At 37.9% G+C, this 14,398-nt stretch overlaps 2 protein-coding genes across 2 annotated transcripts; both read right to left on the bottom strand.

Moving 5' to 3' along the window:
- Positions 1-4,006: 4,006 nt before the first annotated feature.
- Positions 4,007-8,932, bottom strand: GCK72_004318 (uncharacterized protein; the record flags this gene model as incomplete). Its single annotated transcript, XM_053724601.1, has 6 exons — positions 4,007-4,072; positions 5,339-5,414; positions 5,525-5,775; positions 5,821-5,936; positions 5,985-6,319; positions 8,850-8,932. 6 exons carry the CDS (start codon positions 8,930-8,932, stop codon positions 4,007-4,009), a joined length of 927 nt encoding a protein of 308 aa, XP_053588795.1.
- Positions 8,933-11,268: 2,336 nt separating this feature from the next.
- GCK72_004319 (uncharacterized protein) lies at positions 11,269-13,754 on the bottom strand (the record flags this gene model as incomplete). Its single annotated transcript, XM_003090467.2, has 6 exons — positions 11,269-11,511; positions 12,996-13,119; positions 13,168-13,298; positions 13,357-13,521; positions 13,590-13,653; positions 13,699-13,754. 6 exons carry the CDS (start codon positions 13,752-13,754, stop codon positions 11,269-11,271), a joined length of 783 nt encoding a protein of 260 aa, XP_003090515.2.
- Positions 13,755-14,398: the final 644 nt, after the last annotated feature.

Here is a 14,398-nt window from a genome sequence, read left to right on the forward strand (position 1 = left end):
CGAAAGTATCAGGGCCCAAATTTTTGAGTCGTTTGAAAGAGGACTCTTCGAGTACTTCCCTTGTAAGAAAATGAGGAACAAAGTTTGCACTAACTAGGGAAGGCCCTCGAGTCATTGTGGAGATATGGGACGTGACCTATGTCGTTGGAAAGCTGAGAAAACGCTGATTTCAAATATATATTCATTTTTTGCCCTCGAGGTCAAGTATTCAAAAAAAACGAGGTCAAAGTTTGGACCCCTAACAAGTCATTACCTTCCTGACGTGTTAAAAGCTCTAAACTTTGACCTCGTTTTTCTCGAATACCAGGCCTCGAGGGCAAAAACTGAATATATATTTGAAATCAGCGTTTTCTCAGCTTTCCAACGATATAGGTCACGACCCATAACTCCAGACCGAGTCGAGAGGGCCTTCCCTAGTAAGGATTCTTACGGTCTCAACTTTTCAATCAATAGTTTTAATACTATCGAGTATCATATTGATTAAAAGAGGCGCACCAAAATAATCTTATCCGTAGCGCGTGTTTACATACCTACAATACTTTCAGACAAAGAACGTCATCCGCGTTATCTTATTAAACAAAACAAAAAACCCACGTCTAGAAACTTCTCCAAAACCTAATATTCATTTAGATTTTTCTCTCGAACAATCTACTCGATAATCTCATTTCCTGTTACAATGCACAATAACCACCACTTCCTATTATTCAAGAATCTAATGATCATCAAAATCTGACTGGGAGGTCGAAAAAGGGAAAGATAGTGGGGATTTCAGAAGAGACCGGTTAGAGAATCGAAAGAAAGGGGGGCGCCGACAAAATAATTTATATTTTTTGAGAGTTGTAGTCATTTTCGTACGTCAAGAAGAGCGGATGTAGACAGTCTGAGATAGGAGGGATAAGTCAGAAAGAGAGAGCGATTTTGGATGTTAGAGGTGGAGTCATTGATCAGTGTGAGATTTGGTCTGTTCGGTAGGTGAGACGTTTCGAAACCGGGACACTTGGGAACTAGGCTAACAGTCCTCAGGTGAAAATAACTGCCTCGAAATGCATTTTTTTTTAGAAAACCGAATTAAACTGATGAACTTTGACTTGAGGTTGTGGAAAACGTCTAAAATTTACCAGTTTCTAATGGTCCTGGCTTCGAAATGTAGCACATCTAAAAGCTCTGATTGTGAGGATTCTGAATCCGTTTTCAAATTTGAGCGACATTAGAAATGCACCGAGATATAAGGTTTTCAGTGTACCTCTTTAAATTTTTGTGGCAGGTCAAATCTGAAAATGTATTCTGAATTCTCACTGTCTCAGCTTTTCGATTATATAAATTTCATGAAAGACTAACATTTTTATTTTCTACCTACGCCAATTCTTAGGCAAAAATTTTGGGATTCTCAGAATCCAAAAATTCAAGGAATGCATTATTTTGAGTTTTTTTAATGGGTGGTCAGTTTGTCTTTTCTGTAAACACTTTTTTCTTTTTAAATGATCCTGAGTTTTATTGTTACTGGAATATAAAGAAAATCCCTCGGAGGTAGTATATTTTGGTTTTTAAGATAAAAGGGCACGTGAAGAGAATTGAGATGCGGTATTTGAATTGGCGGAAGGCGGAAGGCGGAATTCCGCACCTGTACGACAGCCAAAAACTAAAAAGCTTAAAAGATTCTCGGGTAAGTGCAAATCCGGCTTTTCTGAGTTTTGAAAAAAGTTATCATTTTTTTTAAAGTCAAAGACATGAGGACTCTGAATCTGTATTCAAAATTGACCTCCGACAAGAACTTGCCGAGATCTGCGATCTTGAACTGTAGACGTTGTCATACCAAACTAACAAATTTAAGAACAAATTCAGACTTTTCAGAACATCGGCTACAGTATCCTAGTTAGTCATCTTGAACACTGAAACCTAAAAGATAACAAACAAAGTCTAGTATAGTGCACACCTAATTGTATTATTGAGGGTTGCTCACTCATTCCAAACTTCAAATATTCCAGACAATAGAATATTGCTTTTTTATTATATTTTATTGTATTTGTAGTTCTAAGAGTCAGAGACAAAGATTAGAAGATGGACAGAAGCTATCAGGTGGTGCTGGTGGTAGTAAACATGATACAACTATGCATATACACTATACGAAATTTTCGACTGGTAGAGCTTAAGGGAATTGTACCAATATACATACAAAAAAATGACAGTGATCTGGTTGAAAGTTTCCGTGATAGTGCGTTTTTCGATTGTATAATTTCTTCAAATTTTTTTGAAAATTTCAGATTTTTTGACTCAAACAGTCATTTTTTCGACTATATATTAGAGCCTGACCAAAAACTAAATGATTCCTTAAAATATGAACACTTTCAATGACATTTTTTTAAATTGCAAATTTTTATGCTCCAAAAATGTTGTTCAATTTCTGAAAACCAAATGAAACCTGAATAGAATACCCCGATGGAGTATGGACGAACATTTTCAGACAAACTCCAATAGTACACTTCTGATGATGTGTGTGTCCTCATTTTTTTACACATGATGTGTAATAAGTAAGAAAAGAAAGACTAGACAGAGAAGACACAAAAAAACAGCCGATATGGGTGGTCTTTTTAATGTAAGTTCTTTTTCTGAGAATCACGTAATGAAATTGAATTTAAAAAAATACGTTGAGAGTGAAAATGGGCTGACAGACAGCAATCCGGACATTTGGACAAACAAGATATTCAGACAGGCTATTAAAAATATATTTTCAAACTGGTAACATACTTTCGAGTAAAACTGTTATCAACAAACAGAAAATATACAGTACTGGCCATAAAGAATGCGCCAATTGCAGTTTTCAGTTGAAAATGGTCAACTTTGTGACTGTGACACGGCCTCCCTGATAGTCTCACAATATTGATTGTTTATGGAATGTATAGATCACAAATAGAGCTTCATTTTTGCAGTTGACAACTTTTTTGTACCAACACTCCCCAGAGAGATACGTATCGTCAAAGTAATTTATCCCTCAAATCGCCCAATTGTAGTGCAAAATAGTGCGATTTTTGATCTGTCCCCTTAAAATGACCATAACTCTCTAGAGAGTGTGCGTACAGAAAAGGTGTCAACTACAAGAATGGAGTTCTACTTTTGATCTGTATAATTTATTAAAAATCTAATTGATGGGACATTAAGTATAACCATGACACAATCTCAAAGTTGGGCGTTTTCAACGGAAAAAGACAAAACTTAACATACTTTTGAGCGGTACTGCACATACCTTCGAGTAAAACTATTATCAAAAAACAGAAAATGTAAACGTGCGGTAATTTAAATGACACAAACAGACAAACAGGAGGACATCCGGATATTCTGATGAACAGATATACTGATAGGAGCTGATTTAAGCGATAGGGTATTGCATTCAATGCGAAAGTTATCTACATTTTTCAAGTTTTTGACGGAGGCAGATAGCTCCTAGTTACTAGAAGACATGGTTTGCTGACCTCGGGGTAGGGAATTATAAATTTATAGTTTTTAAGAACATCTGGACCAACATACACACAGACAGAGATGTCGATCGACAGGAACTCAAACTGATTTTGGTTTAATTTTTTGATATTCTGTCTGCTGTCCTCAAGGAAACAGATATCAGATGTGACGGACATCCGGAAAAACAGTCGCACAGACAGAGGCGAATGCACAATTTGTCTGCCTGAATAAACTGACCCATTTTTTAGAATTCGCGTTTTTTGGCCACCCATATCTTTTTTCCTCTCCCGCGTCACCCGCCCAGACACTGCCCTTTTTAATGTTTTTTGCTTCGTTTCATTTCAGCTCATCTTATAACGAACTTCTTTATGCTAGACTTGAGTTTTTGTTTTATTTTAGTATATGTATGTTTTTGGTCAAAATATAAGGCATCACATATCAGCAACGCTCTCCGACTCCAACTACAATTCAAAGGACTCGCAGAAGTGCAAACAAATGGAATATCAAAGTTCAAGCAGTCAGAATCACTTTATTGAAGTATTGAGTATAAAAATTATAGTTGGGTCATAATGTAGGACTTCTTGTCTGCCGTATCGCCGACTGGCGCCGATTGTGTTGGCTGGAAACAAACGATACGATGATGTGTCTTGTCTTGTGTGTGTGTTTTTTCAACAACTTGTGTTTCGTTTTTCAACAACTTGTTTTTTTGTTTCAACAACTTGTGTTTTTCAACAACTTGTGTTTTTTTCAACAACTTGTGTGATTTTTCAACAACTTGTGTTTTTTCAACAACTTGTCTTTGTGTGTGTGTGCCAGATCGTGTATTCCAGTTGTAATAATCTTGTGTGTGTGTTTTCTGTTTCAACAACTTGTGTTTTTTCAACAACTTGTGTTTTTTCAACAACTTGTGTTTTGTTCAACAACTTGTGTTTTTAAAACAACTTGTGTTTTTCAACAACTTGTGTTTTTCAACAACTTGTGTTTTTCAACAACTTGTGTTTTTAACAACTTGTGTTTTCAACAACTTGTGTTTTTCAACAACTTGTGTTTTTCAACAACTTGTGTTTTTCAACAACTTGTGTTTTTCAACAACTTGTGTTTTTCAACAACTTGTGTTTTTCAACAACTTGTGTTTTTCAACAACTTGTGTTTTTCAACAACTTGTGTTTTTCAACAACTTGTGTTTTTCAACAACTTGTGTTTTCAACACTTGTGTTTTTCAACAACTTGTGTTTTTCAACAACTTGTGTTTTTCAACAACTTGTGTTTTTCAACAACTTGTGTTTTTCAACAACTTGTGTTTTTCAACAACTTGTGTTTTCAACAACTTGTGTTTTTCAACAACTTGTGTTTTTCAACAACTTGTGTTTTTCAACAACTTGTGTTTTTCAACAACTTGTGTTTTTCAACAACTTGTGTTTTTCAACAACTTGTGTTTTTTCAACAACTTGTGTTTTTCAACAACTTGTGTTTTTCACCAACTTGTGTTTTTCACCAAATTTTGTTTTTCAACAACTTGTGTGTTTTTCAACAACTTGTGTTTTTCAGCAACTTGCGTGTGTGTGTGTGTTATAACAATTCGTGTTTTTTGAACACAACTTGCGTTTTTTCCAACAACTTGTGTTTGATTTTCAACAAATTTTGTTTTTTCAACAACTTGTGGTTGTGTGTGCATGTGTGTGTGTGTGTTTTCAACAACTTGTGATTTTTGGCTACAACTTGTGGTTGTGTGTGTGTGTGTGTTTTCAACAACTTGTGTTTTTCAGCAACTTGTGTGATTTTTCAACAACTTGTGTTTTTTGGCTACAACTTGTGTGTTTTGTCCACAACTTGTTTTTTTTCAACAACTTGTGTTTTTCAACAAGTTGTGGTTGTGCTCACTTACATCAACAACACTACTCCCAATAGTCGTCGGAATGAAGATTCCGGATCCTCGGAAAACGATTTTGAGCAGGCCGTCTCTGCAAAAAAGGTTTGTTAGTTACATAGAAGGCAAAGGCGCTCCACTGCGCTCAGACCGAGTACGGTGGAGCGCGCTTACATTTTCAGCAAACGCGCTCCAACAACTCACCTATACGGCTGAATAAAAAATATGGTGACAACGGGGCTAACCATCGGAATACAATCCATCAATCGGAACGTGATATTCTCAGGAATCGGTCCTCCAATCAACCCGAACTGCGCCATCGTATAAATCCCCGACGCTACCAACCAGAAAATCGGGATCCCCGCCTGCACAGTGAGAGCGCGCACCAATTTTTGATGGCTCTTTTTGGAGACTGGCGATAAATTGATAGCAGGGTCGCTGAGGATAGTTAGGGTCTAGAATTTTTTGTGATCTACCATTGTTTTTTGTGTTTGACCTACATTATACCGGAAGTATAAAATGGCACAATAGATCGGGACGCAAGGGAATGTCATGTAGAGAATGGAGAGGAAGGTGATCGGGGAGAACATTGAGAGATTGCCGCTTAGCGTGAGACCTGTAATCTGGCATAGTGGGTGGCCTAGGATTTTCCTAGGCCACCTACTATGCCATATCCTGTCGTCATCGTAATGGTACTCCGGGTGAAGCCTAGCCATTATCCTCAACAACTCATCGGAATCACTCCGATCACATAAATAAATCAATAAAAAACAGGCGGACATTGAATAAAACGCGACGGAGCTCCTGAGCATATCCTTGACACTCGGCGAGCCACCGACGAGAACTCGATGACGATAGATGAATGAGGCGAGAAGAATCCACTGGGAATGAGCGAGGGTGTGACACTCGAAACAGTGACAGAAGTAGCAGAACCACGGGGAGAAGTACTTGCATGGGCCGTGGAAGATGTAGATGAGGGAGAAGCCAGAGAAGATTACCCTGAAAATTGTAACATGTTTTAAGAATCCGTAAAAATTCGCGTTTTTGACTGAAAAATTGGTAAATTTTAAGATCCCGTCACGGCGACGGTACTAGCCGTACTGGTTTCAAATTTCAGTATGTTATAGAACAAGTTTAGATCTCCATTTATGTAATTGACCACTTTTTGATAGCTCTCAACGCTAAAGAGATATAAGCTTTCAAACTTAAAGCATAGCCCTGAGAGAAGTAAACTGCTTTGACTACATTCAAAGTGGTTTATCTCAATTATAGAGTTACTTACAAATTTTTAATTATCAAAATGATAAGCGTGAAATTTTACATATTTTTGTAGTTGACAACTTTTTGATAGCACTTAACCCTGCAAAATTATAAGCGTTTGAAGTTTTACCCCGTCTTGAGAGACGCAGAGAAGCTAGAGCGTCTGCCTGTCTGCGCTCTCCCTTTCCTACAGTTCAAAGTTTAAACGCTTATATCTCACTAACCTTTTGTGCTATCATAAAACTGAAAACTAACAAAATGCGTGAAATTTTATGCTGATTATTTTTGTAGTTGTTAACTTTTTAGTAGCCCTTCATGCTGGCGAGATAGAAGAGTTTAAAAGGCTCGCGGAGATCAGGAGAGCGCAGACAGTCTGACGCTCTAACTTCTCTGCGTCTCTCAATAACGGTTTCAACTTCAAACATTTATAACTTTGTAGGGTTAAGTGATATCAAAAAGTGTTCAACTAGAAAGATGTGTAAAATTTCACGTTTGTCATTTTCATTGCTTATTTTCCATGAACACAAAAAATATTTCCGTTTTTTATGTAATCAACTCTTTACAAGAAAAAACTTGACTTTCCGTACCCGTTCTCTATAAAATTGCACCCTAATAGTTTCGAGTCTGCTCTTTTGAATGGTAATAGTCAAAAAGTGCAAAAAAGTTGGATTTTTTTGCTCCGAAAGTCTGAACGGGTACGGAAAGTCAATTCCTTTGTTAGACGTGCATCAGAGTTGCATGGAGTTCCGACTTCCGACTTCCGACTTCCGGATAAGGAATTTTATTTCCGACTTCCGACTTCCGACTTCCGGATAAGGAATTTTATTTCCGACTTCCGACTTCCGACTTCCGGATAAGGAATTTTATTTCCGACTTCCGTCATTCCATAACGGTGGAATTTCGGAAAGTTAATTTCGCAGAAATACATGGAAAAATGGTCTAAAAGGACAGAAAATAGGATGTTCTTCAGCCAAAAACTAATTTTCCACGTGGAGTTTTTGAGTATTTGCAAAAAAATCTAATTCCGACTTCCGACTTCCGACTTCCTACTTCCGGGCGTTTTTTCACTTCCGACTTCCGACTTCCGGATAAGGAAAATCACTTCCGACTTCCGACTTTCAACTTCCGGATAAGAAATTTTCACTTCCATGCAACTCTGACGTGCATGTAGCTACTCGAACAACCCCTGTGGTACAATTATGAAAATACCCTCTCTTGGGAGACACCCACAGTTTCTAGACTTTGCCAATAACATATTACACTTCCCATAATTCATATTACAAGAATCTCAAAGTTTGCTCAAGTGGGCTAACTCAACAGAATGCACTTCTTTTTTACCAGGAGGCTAAATTTAATTAATGTCTTGGTACAGTACTCCTACTCACATTGGTACATGCTAGGTACCTGCCTACCAGAGTTGCGCGGAAGTGATTTTTTCTAAAACGGAAGTCGGAAGTCGGAAGTAAAATTTCTAATCCGGAAGGCGGGAGCCGGAAGTCGGAAGCCGGAAGTCGGAAGTAAAATTTCTAATCCGGAAGTCGGAAGTCGGAAGCCGGAAGCCAAATTTTGAAAACTGAAGTCGGAAGTGAAAAAACGCCCTGAAGTCGGAAGTGAAAAAACGCCCGGAAGTCGGAAGTTGGAAGTCGGAAATTGGAAGTCGGAAGTCGGAAGTAGATTTTTTCGTAAAGATTCAAAAACTCCTAGAAAAAGTTCATAAAATTCGCGAAAATCAGTGGAAAATTAGTTTTTGGCTGAAGAAAAGCTCATTTTCTGTCTTTTTAGACCTTCTTTCCTTCTATTTCTGCGAGATGTACTTTTCCGAAATCCCACAATTATGGAATGACGGAAGTCGGAAGTAAACATCCGAAAACGGAAGTCGGAAGTCGGAAGTCGGAAGTAAAATTTTGAAAAAGGAAGACGGAAGTCGGAAGTCGGAAGTGAAAAACATCCCGGAAGTCGGAAGTCGGAAGTAAAATTTTGAAAACGGAAGTCGGAAGTCGGAAGCCGGAAGTGAAAAACATCCCGGAAGTCGGAAGTCGGAAGTCGGAATTCCGCGCAACTCTGCTGCCTACTGTAGTCGAGCGTTTTTAGGACAATTTTTAGCTCGTTTCTGCAGATTTTAGCCACCTAGCCACGTTGATTTTCTTCCTGATGTCTATCCGTTCATCAGACATTTCATTGTTCCCTCTAAGTACAACAAACATGCCACCACAACAACACAATATAATTTATCTCTCATCCATACAAATACAAACACAACTTGACTCACTTCTGGCACGAGAAAAACGAAATGATGGAGGTGGCGAAGTCGAAGAAGGCAAAGTTGAGGAGGTAGACGGCGTACGAACGCATTTGGAGAGGGGTCCGCTCGATGATCAGGTAGATCAGAAGGACGTTGAAAATCGCGCCTGGAATCGACAAGACATCAGGAGGACTGTTCCGAATTTGTATTTTTCTGGTAGATCAAAAATAGGACTACATTTTTGTAGTTGACAACTTTTTGATAGCTTTTCACGCTTTCGAGATATGCGCCTTTAAAGTTAGGCACCTGGGAGGAGAGTCTGCGTCTCTCCCTCTCTCAGCTAATCTTTGAAAGCGCGTATCTCGAAAGTGTGAAAAGCTATCGAAAAATTGTCAACTAGAAAAATGTAGTCCTATTTTTGATCTACCAGAAAAATACTAATTCGGGACAGTTGGGACAAAATGTGACACCAAGGGGACATGTCAAAGTCTAATTTGAACGAAGATACAGCGATTTTTAGGGAGAGCGTTATCAAAAAGTGGTGTATCTCGGCTCATTTTGGTCGTAGATTAAATTTGAAAACAGACTCAGAATCCTCATAATTTCAGCTTGCGAGTGATAATAATTTTTGTGAAAATTTTGCCGTTCAGAAGGTTTTTCTATAAGGAATTATCAGGAAGACCAATTCTTACGGATCACTTCAAATCAAGCAGTGATAGTTAAAAAAACAGAAACGTTTTTAAAGGTACACGTAAAAACCAGGACGTTTCGCAACCGGTTGTCTTCATAGATAGCAAAATTCTGTCCAAAAATGGTACTTTTCACTAAAATCCAGATTTCCAGGTGACAATCTTCCAATTTTGGGGCATTTTTTACCCGGAGAATATGGTTTTCAGTGATTTCAGCGGATTTTAGTCTCAAAATTATGGACTTTAGCTCATTTTCGAGCCTTTATTTTGAGAAAAGCGGTTTCTGCCTGTCTGGAGCGCCTTTGACGCGTTTTTGAAATTTCGAAAACGGATATTCAGAATCCTTACGACGTCAGCTTTTTAGTCATTCTAAATTTATCGAAGAAGTTTTGAGTTTTGCATCTTGACTGGCGCGCGTTTGACGCGTTTTCAGATGTAAGCCGAAAATCATATTTTTGTTGAAATTAACATGAAAATTGACAATTTTTCAGCAAAAAAAATGGTTTTTAAAATAAAAATAAATCATTTTTAGGCGAAATTTGAAGCCCGGCACGGGAAATTGGCGCCAAAGTTCAAAATTCAAGTTTTTTTTGAATTAATGAAATTTTTTCGCGAAAATGTCAAATTTTTGCCAACCATTCAGAATAGGAAGAAATTCTGGAAAATCATTTGAAATTGTCACATTTTCGATGAAAAATTGAAAAAATTTCAACAAAAAAATTTGGAAAAAAGGGTCATTTTTTGAAGCCGGGTCTTCGGGACGGGCAGAGCCTTGAAAATTTTCTACCGGGCCTTGAAAACTATGTTTTAGGTATAAAATCCTGTCTGGCGCACTTTAGGCGCGTTTTTAGTCTATCTAAGTTAGAATTTATAGGGCATGATTATTTTGAGCTGAAAATCAGAATTTTCAAGAAAACTAAATTAGTGTGTCGAGATATATCTAGAACATTCCCTAGTTACTGTACCGGACAAAAAGGTATCAATTTTGGCAGTTTTCAGTGGAAATTGATCAACTTTGACAGTGTATTTCGGTGTCACCTGATTGTCTGATAAACTCAAGTTTATATGGGTTGGAGAGAGCAAAAATAGCACATAATTTTTGTAGTTGACCTTTTTTTTTTTCCTTTTTTTTGTAGGGACACTACCATGAAAGTTACAGGTAAAGAAACCCATAACTCCTTGAAAACGACTAATTTCAATGCAAATTAGCGAAATCTCGGAGCTTTTCACTTTGACAACCTATAACTTTCATGGTAGTGTCCATACAAAAAAATGGTCAACTACAAAAATGATGTACTATTTTTGCTCTGTCCAACCCATATAAACTTGAGTTTATCGGACAATCAGGTGACACCGAAATACACTTGGTCATTTTCCACTGAAAACAGCCAAAATTGATACCTTTTTGTCCGGTACTGTATGTAGTTCCAAAACATCTTAACTCACCTGGCGTACAAATCAAAATCGACAAGTATTCCGTCAAAGTGTCCAAACTCATCACATATTTCAGATGGTCAGTGATGATCGTCTGGTTTTCCATCGTCTTCAGGTAGACAAAAAACGTTTTTCAGAGTTTTTATACCTAGTAACAGGGGAATTAAATTTATATTTCATATTTTCAGTTCCTGTTATTCTGCTGAAAGCACTACAATAAAAGAATTGTTTTTGATCAAAAACAATTCTTAGAGTGTCTAGACTTTATATACATTGATGTCCGATTACAAAAAGTTCAATTCTCTCTCTCTCTCTCTTTTGATCTACTCGAATAGCAAACGAGTCCGTGGCGTTGTTGCACGTCGTGATGGAGTTTCCTCAATGAGCTCTTCGACAACGGGTGGCTCCTCTTCCAGAAGATGCTCCTCACTGAACACTCTCAAATGGTTCTTCTTCTTGTGCTCATTGGAGATACTTTTCGAGCGGTGGTGTTGCGTGTATTGACGGAGAGCGTGTTTGTACGGACGGGCGTGCATTGAGATGTAGTAGCGGGGTTCGCAAAGGTCCTGGAATATCATTCAATTGGAAAGAAAAAGGACATCTGGATGAACAGACACACAGACAGACCTTTTTGTATATTTATTTGCACGACACGCTTTTTACAACCACGCTCTACCGAAACCGAAGAAAATAGTGGGCGAAATTGAGAGACGCAGAGAAAAAGATACATTTTTTAAAGGCATTTTGGTAGAGCGCAATTTTAAGAACAGTGCCGAGTTGATACGCTGTGTCAAATCAAGAATTTAAAAAAAGTTGAATTTTGGAAAAATTTTCAATTTTTAATTTTGAGACACCAACACGGAATCCCAGTAATTCAAATCTTTGTTATATTATAGAACAAATCTTGACCTACATTTTTGTAGTTGAAAACTTTTTTGTGCGAACTTGATCTAGAGAGATACGGTACTTTTTAGCTAGGTTTAAGAAAATTTCAGTTGAAAATTTGAAATCATTGAACAAATTTGACAACTCGTCAGGACTTCAAATTTTAATATTCTACTTCAAGTTTTTGATATGCAAAAAAAACAAGTTTTGATCTACATTTTTGAAGTTGGCAACGTGTTTGTTACCGCTCCCTAGGGAGATAAGAGATCGCAGACAGGCAGGCGCTCTAACTTCTCTGCGTCTCTCTTGACTTTGAGGGCTCATAACTCTTTAGGAGTTTGAGATATAAAAAAGATGTCAACTAAAAAATGTGCAAAATTTTATGATCTACATTTTTGTATGTGACAACTATCTTGTGAAGTCCGTCCCTGGTGAGATACAACGCTTTATAACTACCAAATAGATGTATAAGGAAAAACACTTACCCCTTCGTAACGAAAAGAAAGGATATTGGAAATTTTTCAGTTAAAAAATTTTTTTTTTAAATGCTCAAAAACTGCTTAAGTGATATCCGAGACAGACGCAGACACTTTAGCTTCTCTGCGTCTCTCCCAAATGGTACCTAATGTTTGACGCTCTGTATCTCCTCAACCTAACTAGCAATTAAAAAGTTGTCAATTACAAAAATGTGTAAAATTTCATGTTCAACATTTTTGTAGTTGACCACTATTTGATAGCTATTCAAGTTATTGAGATAAACACATTCAAACTTAGCAATGGCCGAGAGGTAGAGAGGGAGAGTGCGCAGACAGTCAGACGCTCTAGCTTGCCTGCGTCTCTTCAAACTTCAAACGCTTATAACTTTGTAGGGTTAAGTGCTATCAAAAAGTGGTCAACTAAAAAAATGTGTAGAATTTCATGCTTTTCATTTTTCTAATTTAAATTTTGTCAGTAGCCCTAACCATTATCGAGATAAACCGCTTTGAATATAGCCAAGCTAGAGAGAGAGAGCGCAGACAGTCAGACGCTCTAGCTTCTCTGTGTCTCTCTTTTACTTTGACAGCTCATATCTCACTAGCATTCAAACATATCAGCAAGTTGTCAACTACAAAAATCTAGATCTAAATTTGATCTACAAAGTTGGTGCCAAATTTTTGCAACTAACCCTCAACATCTGATCCGACCAGAAATTGAAGTATCCTCTATCCAGCAAATAAATCTCCGGGAAATCCAACGACGACGCGCGATGATGATTCCGATGCATATCGATTTTTCGAAGACGTCGCGCCCTAAATCCCAAAATGTTGCTAAATCTCAAAATTTCAATAGACACTTACATCGCCGGCCCGCGAACTTGACTATATTCACAATAGAAAATCGGTAGGAGACCGCCCATCGTACTTCTCACACCGAACTCGTCGAACAGGTACTTCTCCAACTCATCGAGCGAGTAGATGTTGATAGCGCCCTGTGTGCAGTGGGGCGTACTTGCTCAAACTTAAAATTCAAAAAGAATTTTGGCCTACCTTAATATGCCCGCCAAAATATTCAAACGGGTAGCGGCAATCGAAAATTATTAGTTGGAGTCCACGAGAACGATCGCGGAGCAGCGAGGCGAGCACCGGCGCGGAAATGCTTCGGAACGTCGTCGACTCGGTCTGAGGGCTCTCCACAGTCGTCAATGTGTAGCGCTGGAATTTCAGAATTTTTTGTGGACATCCGGACACACACACAGACAGACAGACAGATGCCAACTCACCCTCACTGGAGTCTTCACATGCGCCTCCTCACTGTGCTCGTCTGGTGGTGATAATCGAGATTGTCTAAAACATTTTTTGGATTAATTGAATAATTAATTAAACAATTACCTATTGTCTTGCAAATTGTCACTTTTCAAAATGCAATAGTTCACCTCTTGTGTCATTTAAACGATTAGCGAGAATAGGAAATGGTTATGAATTTGGGAGAAATTGGCGAGAAATAAATTATGGAGGATTTGGGAAAGGTTATGGGGGAATGGGTACATATGGGGTTGACGTGAAACTGCAAAAAATTCGCGTTTTGTCGTAAAAATTCCAATAAAAACAGTTTTTGACTGGAAAAAATCGGGATATTTTAAGATCCCGTCACGTCTACCGTACTAGCCTCACTGCTTTCAAATTTTAGTATGTTATAGAACAAATGTAGATTTCCATTTTTGTAGTTGACAACTTTTCAATAGGTCTAAGCGCTGGAGAGATATGAGCTAGCTGTCAAAATTTGAACGCCCTCCTGAGAGACGCAGAGAATCTTTATTTCTTGCTTGACTTCATTCAAAGCGGTTTATCTCGATAATGGTTTGAGCTACCGACAAATTCTAAACTATGAAAATGGTAAGCGTAAAATTTTACAAATTTTTGTAGTTGAAACTTTTTGATAGCACTTAACCCTACAAAGTTATAATCGGTTGAAGTTGAGCCTCGTCTCGAGAGACGCAGAGAAGCGAGAGCGTCTGACTGTCTGCGCACTCTCTCACTTGTTCTCTCGAGACTGGAAATTCATTTTCGAGCTTATTTGTTTTTTAATTTA

The sequence above is a fragment of the Caenorhabditis remanei genome, chromosome II (genome assembly GCF_010183535.1).
Source record: "Caenorhabditis remanei strain PX506 chromosome II, whole genome shotgun sequence".
In the NCBI taxonomy this organism is placed as follows: domain Eukaryota; kingdom Metazoa; phylum Nematoda; class Chromadorea; order Rhabditida; family Rhabditidae; genus Caenorhabditis; species Caenorhabditis remanei.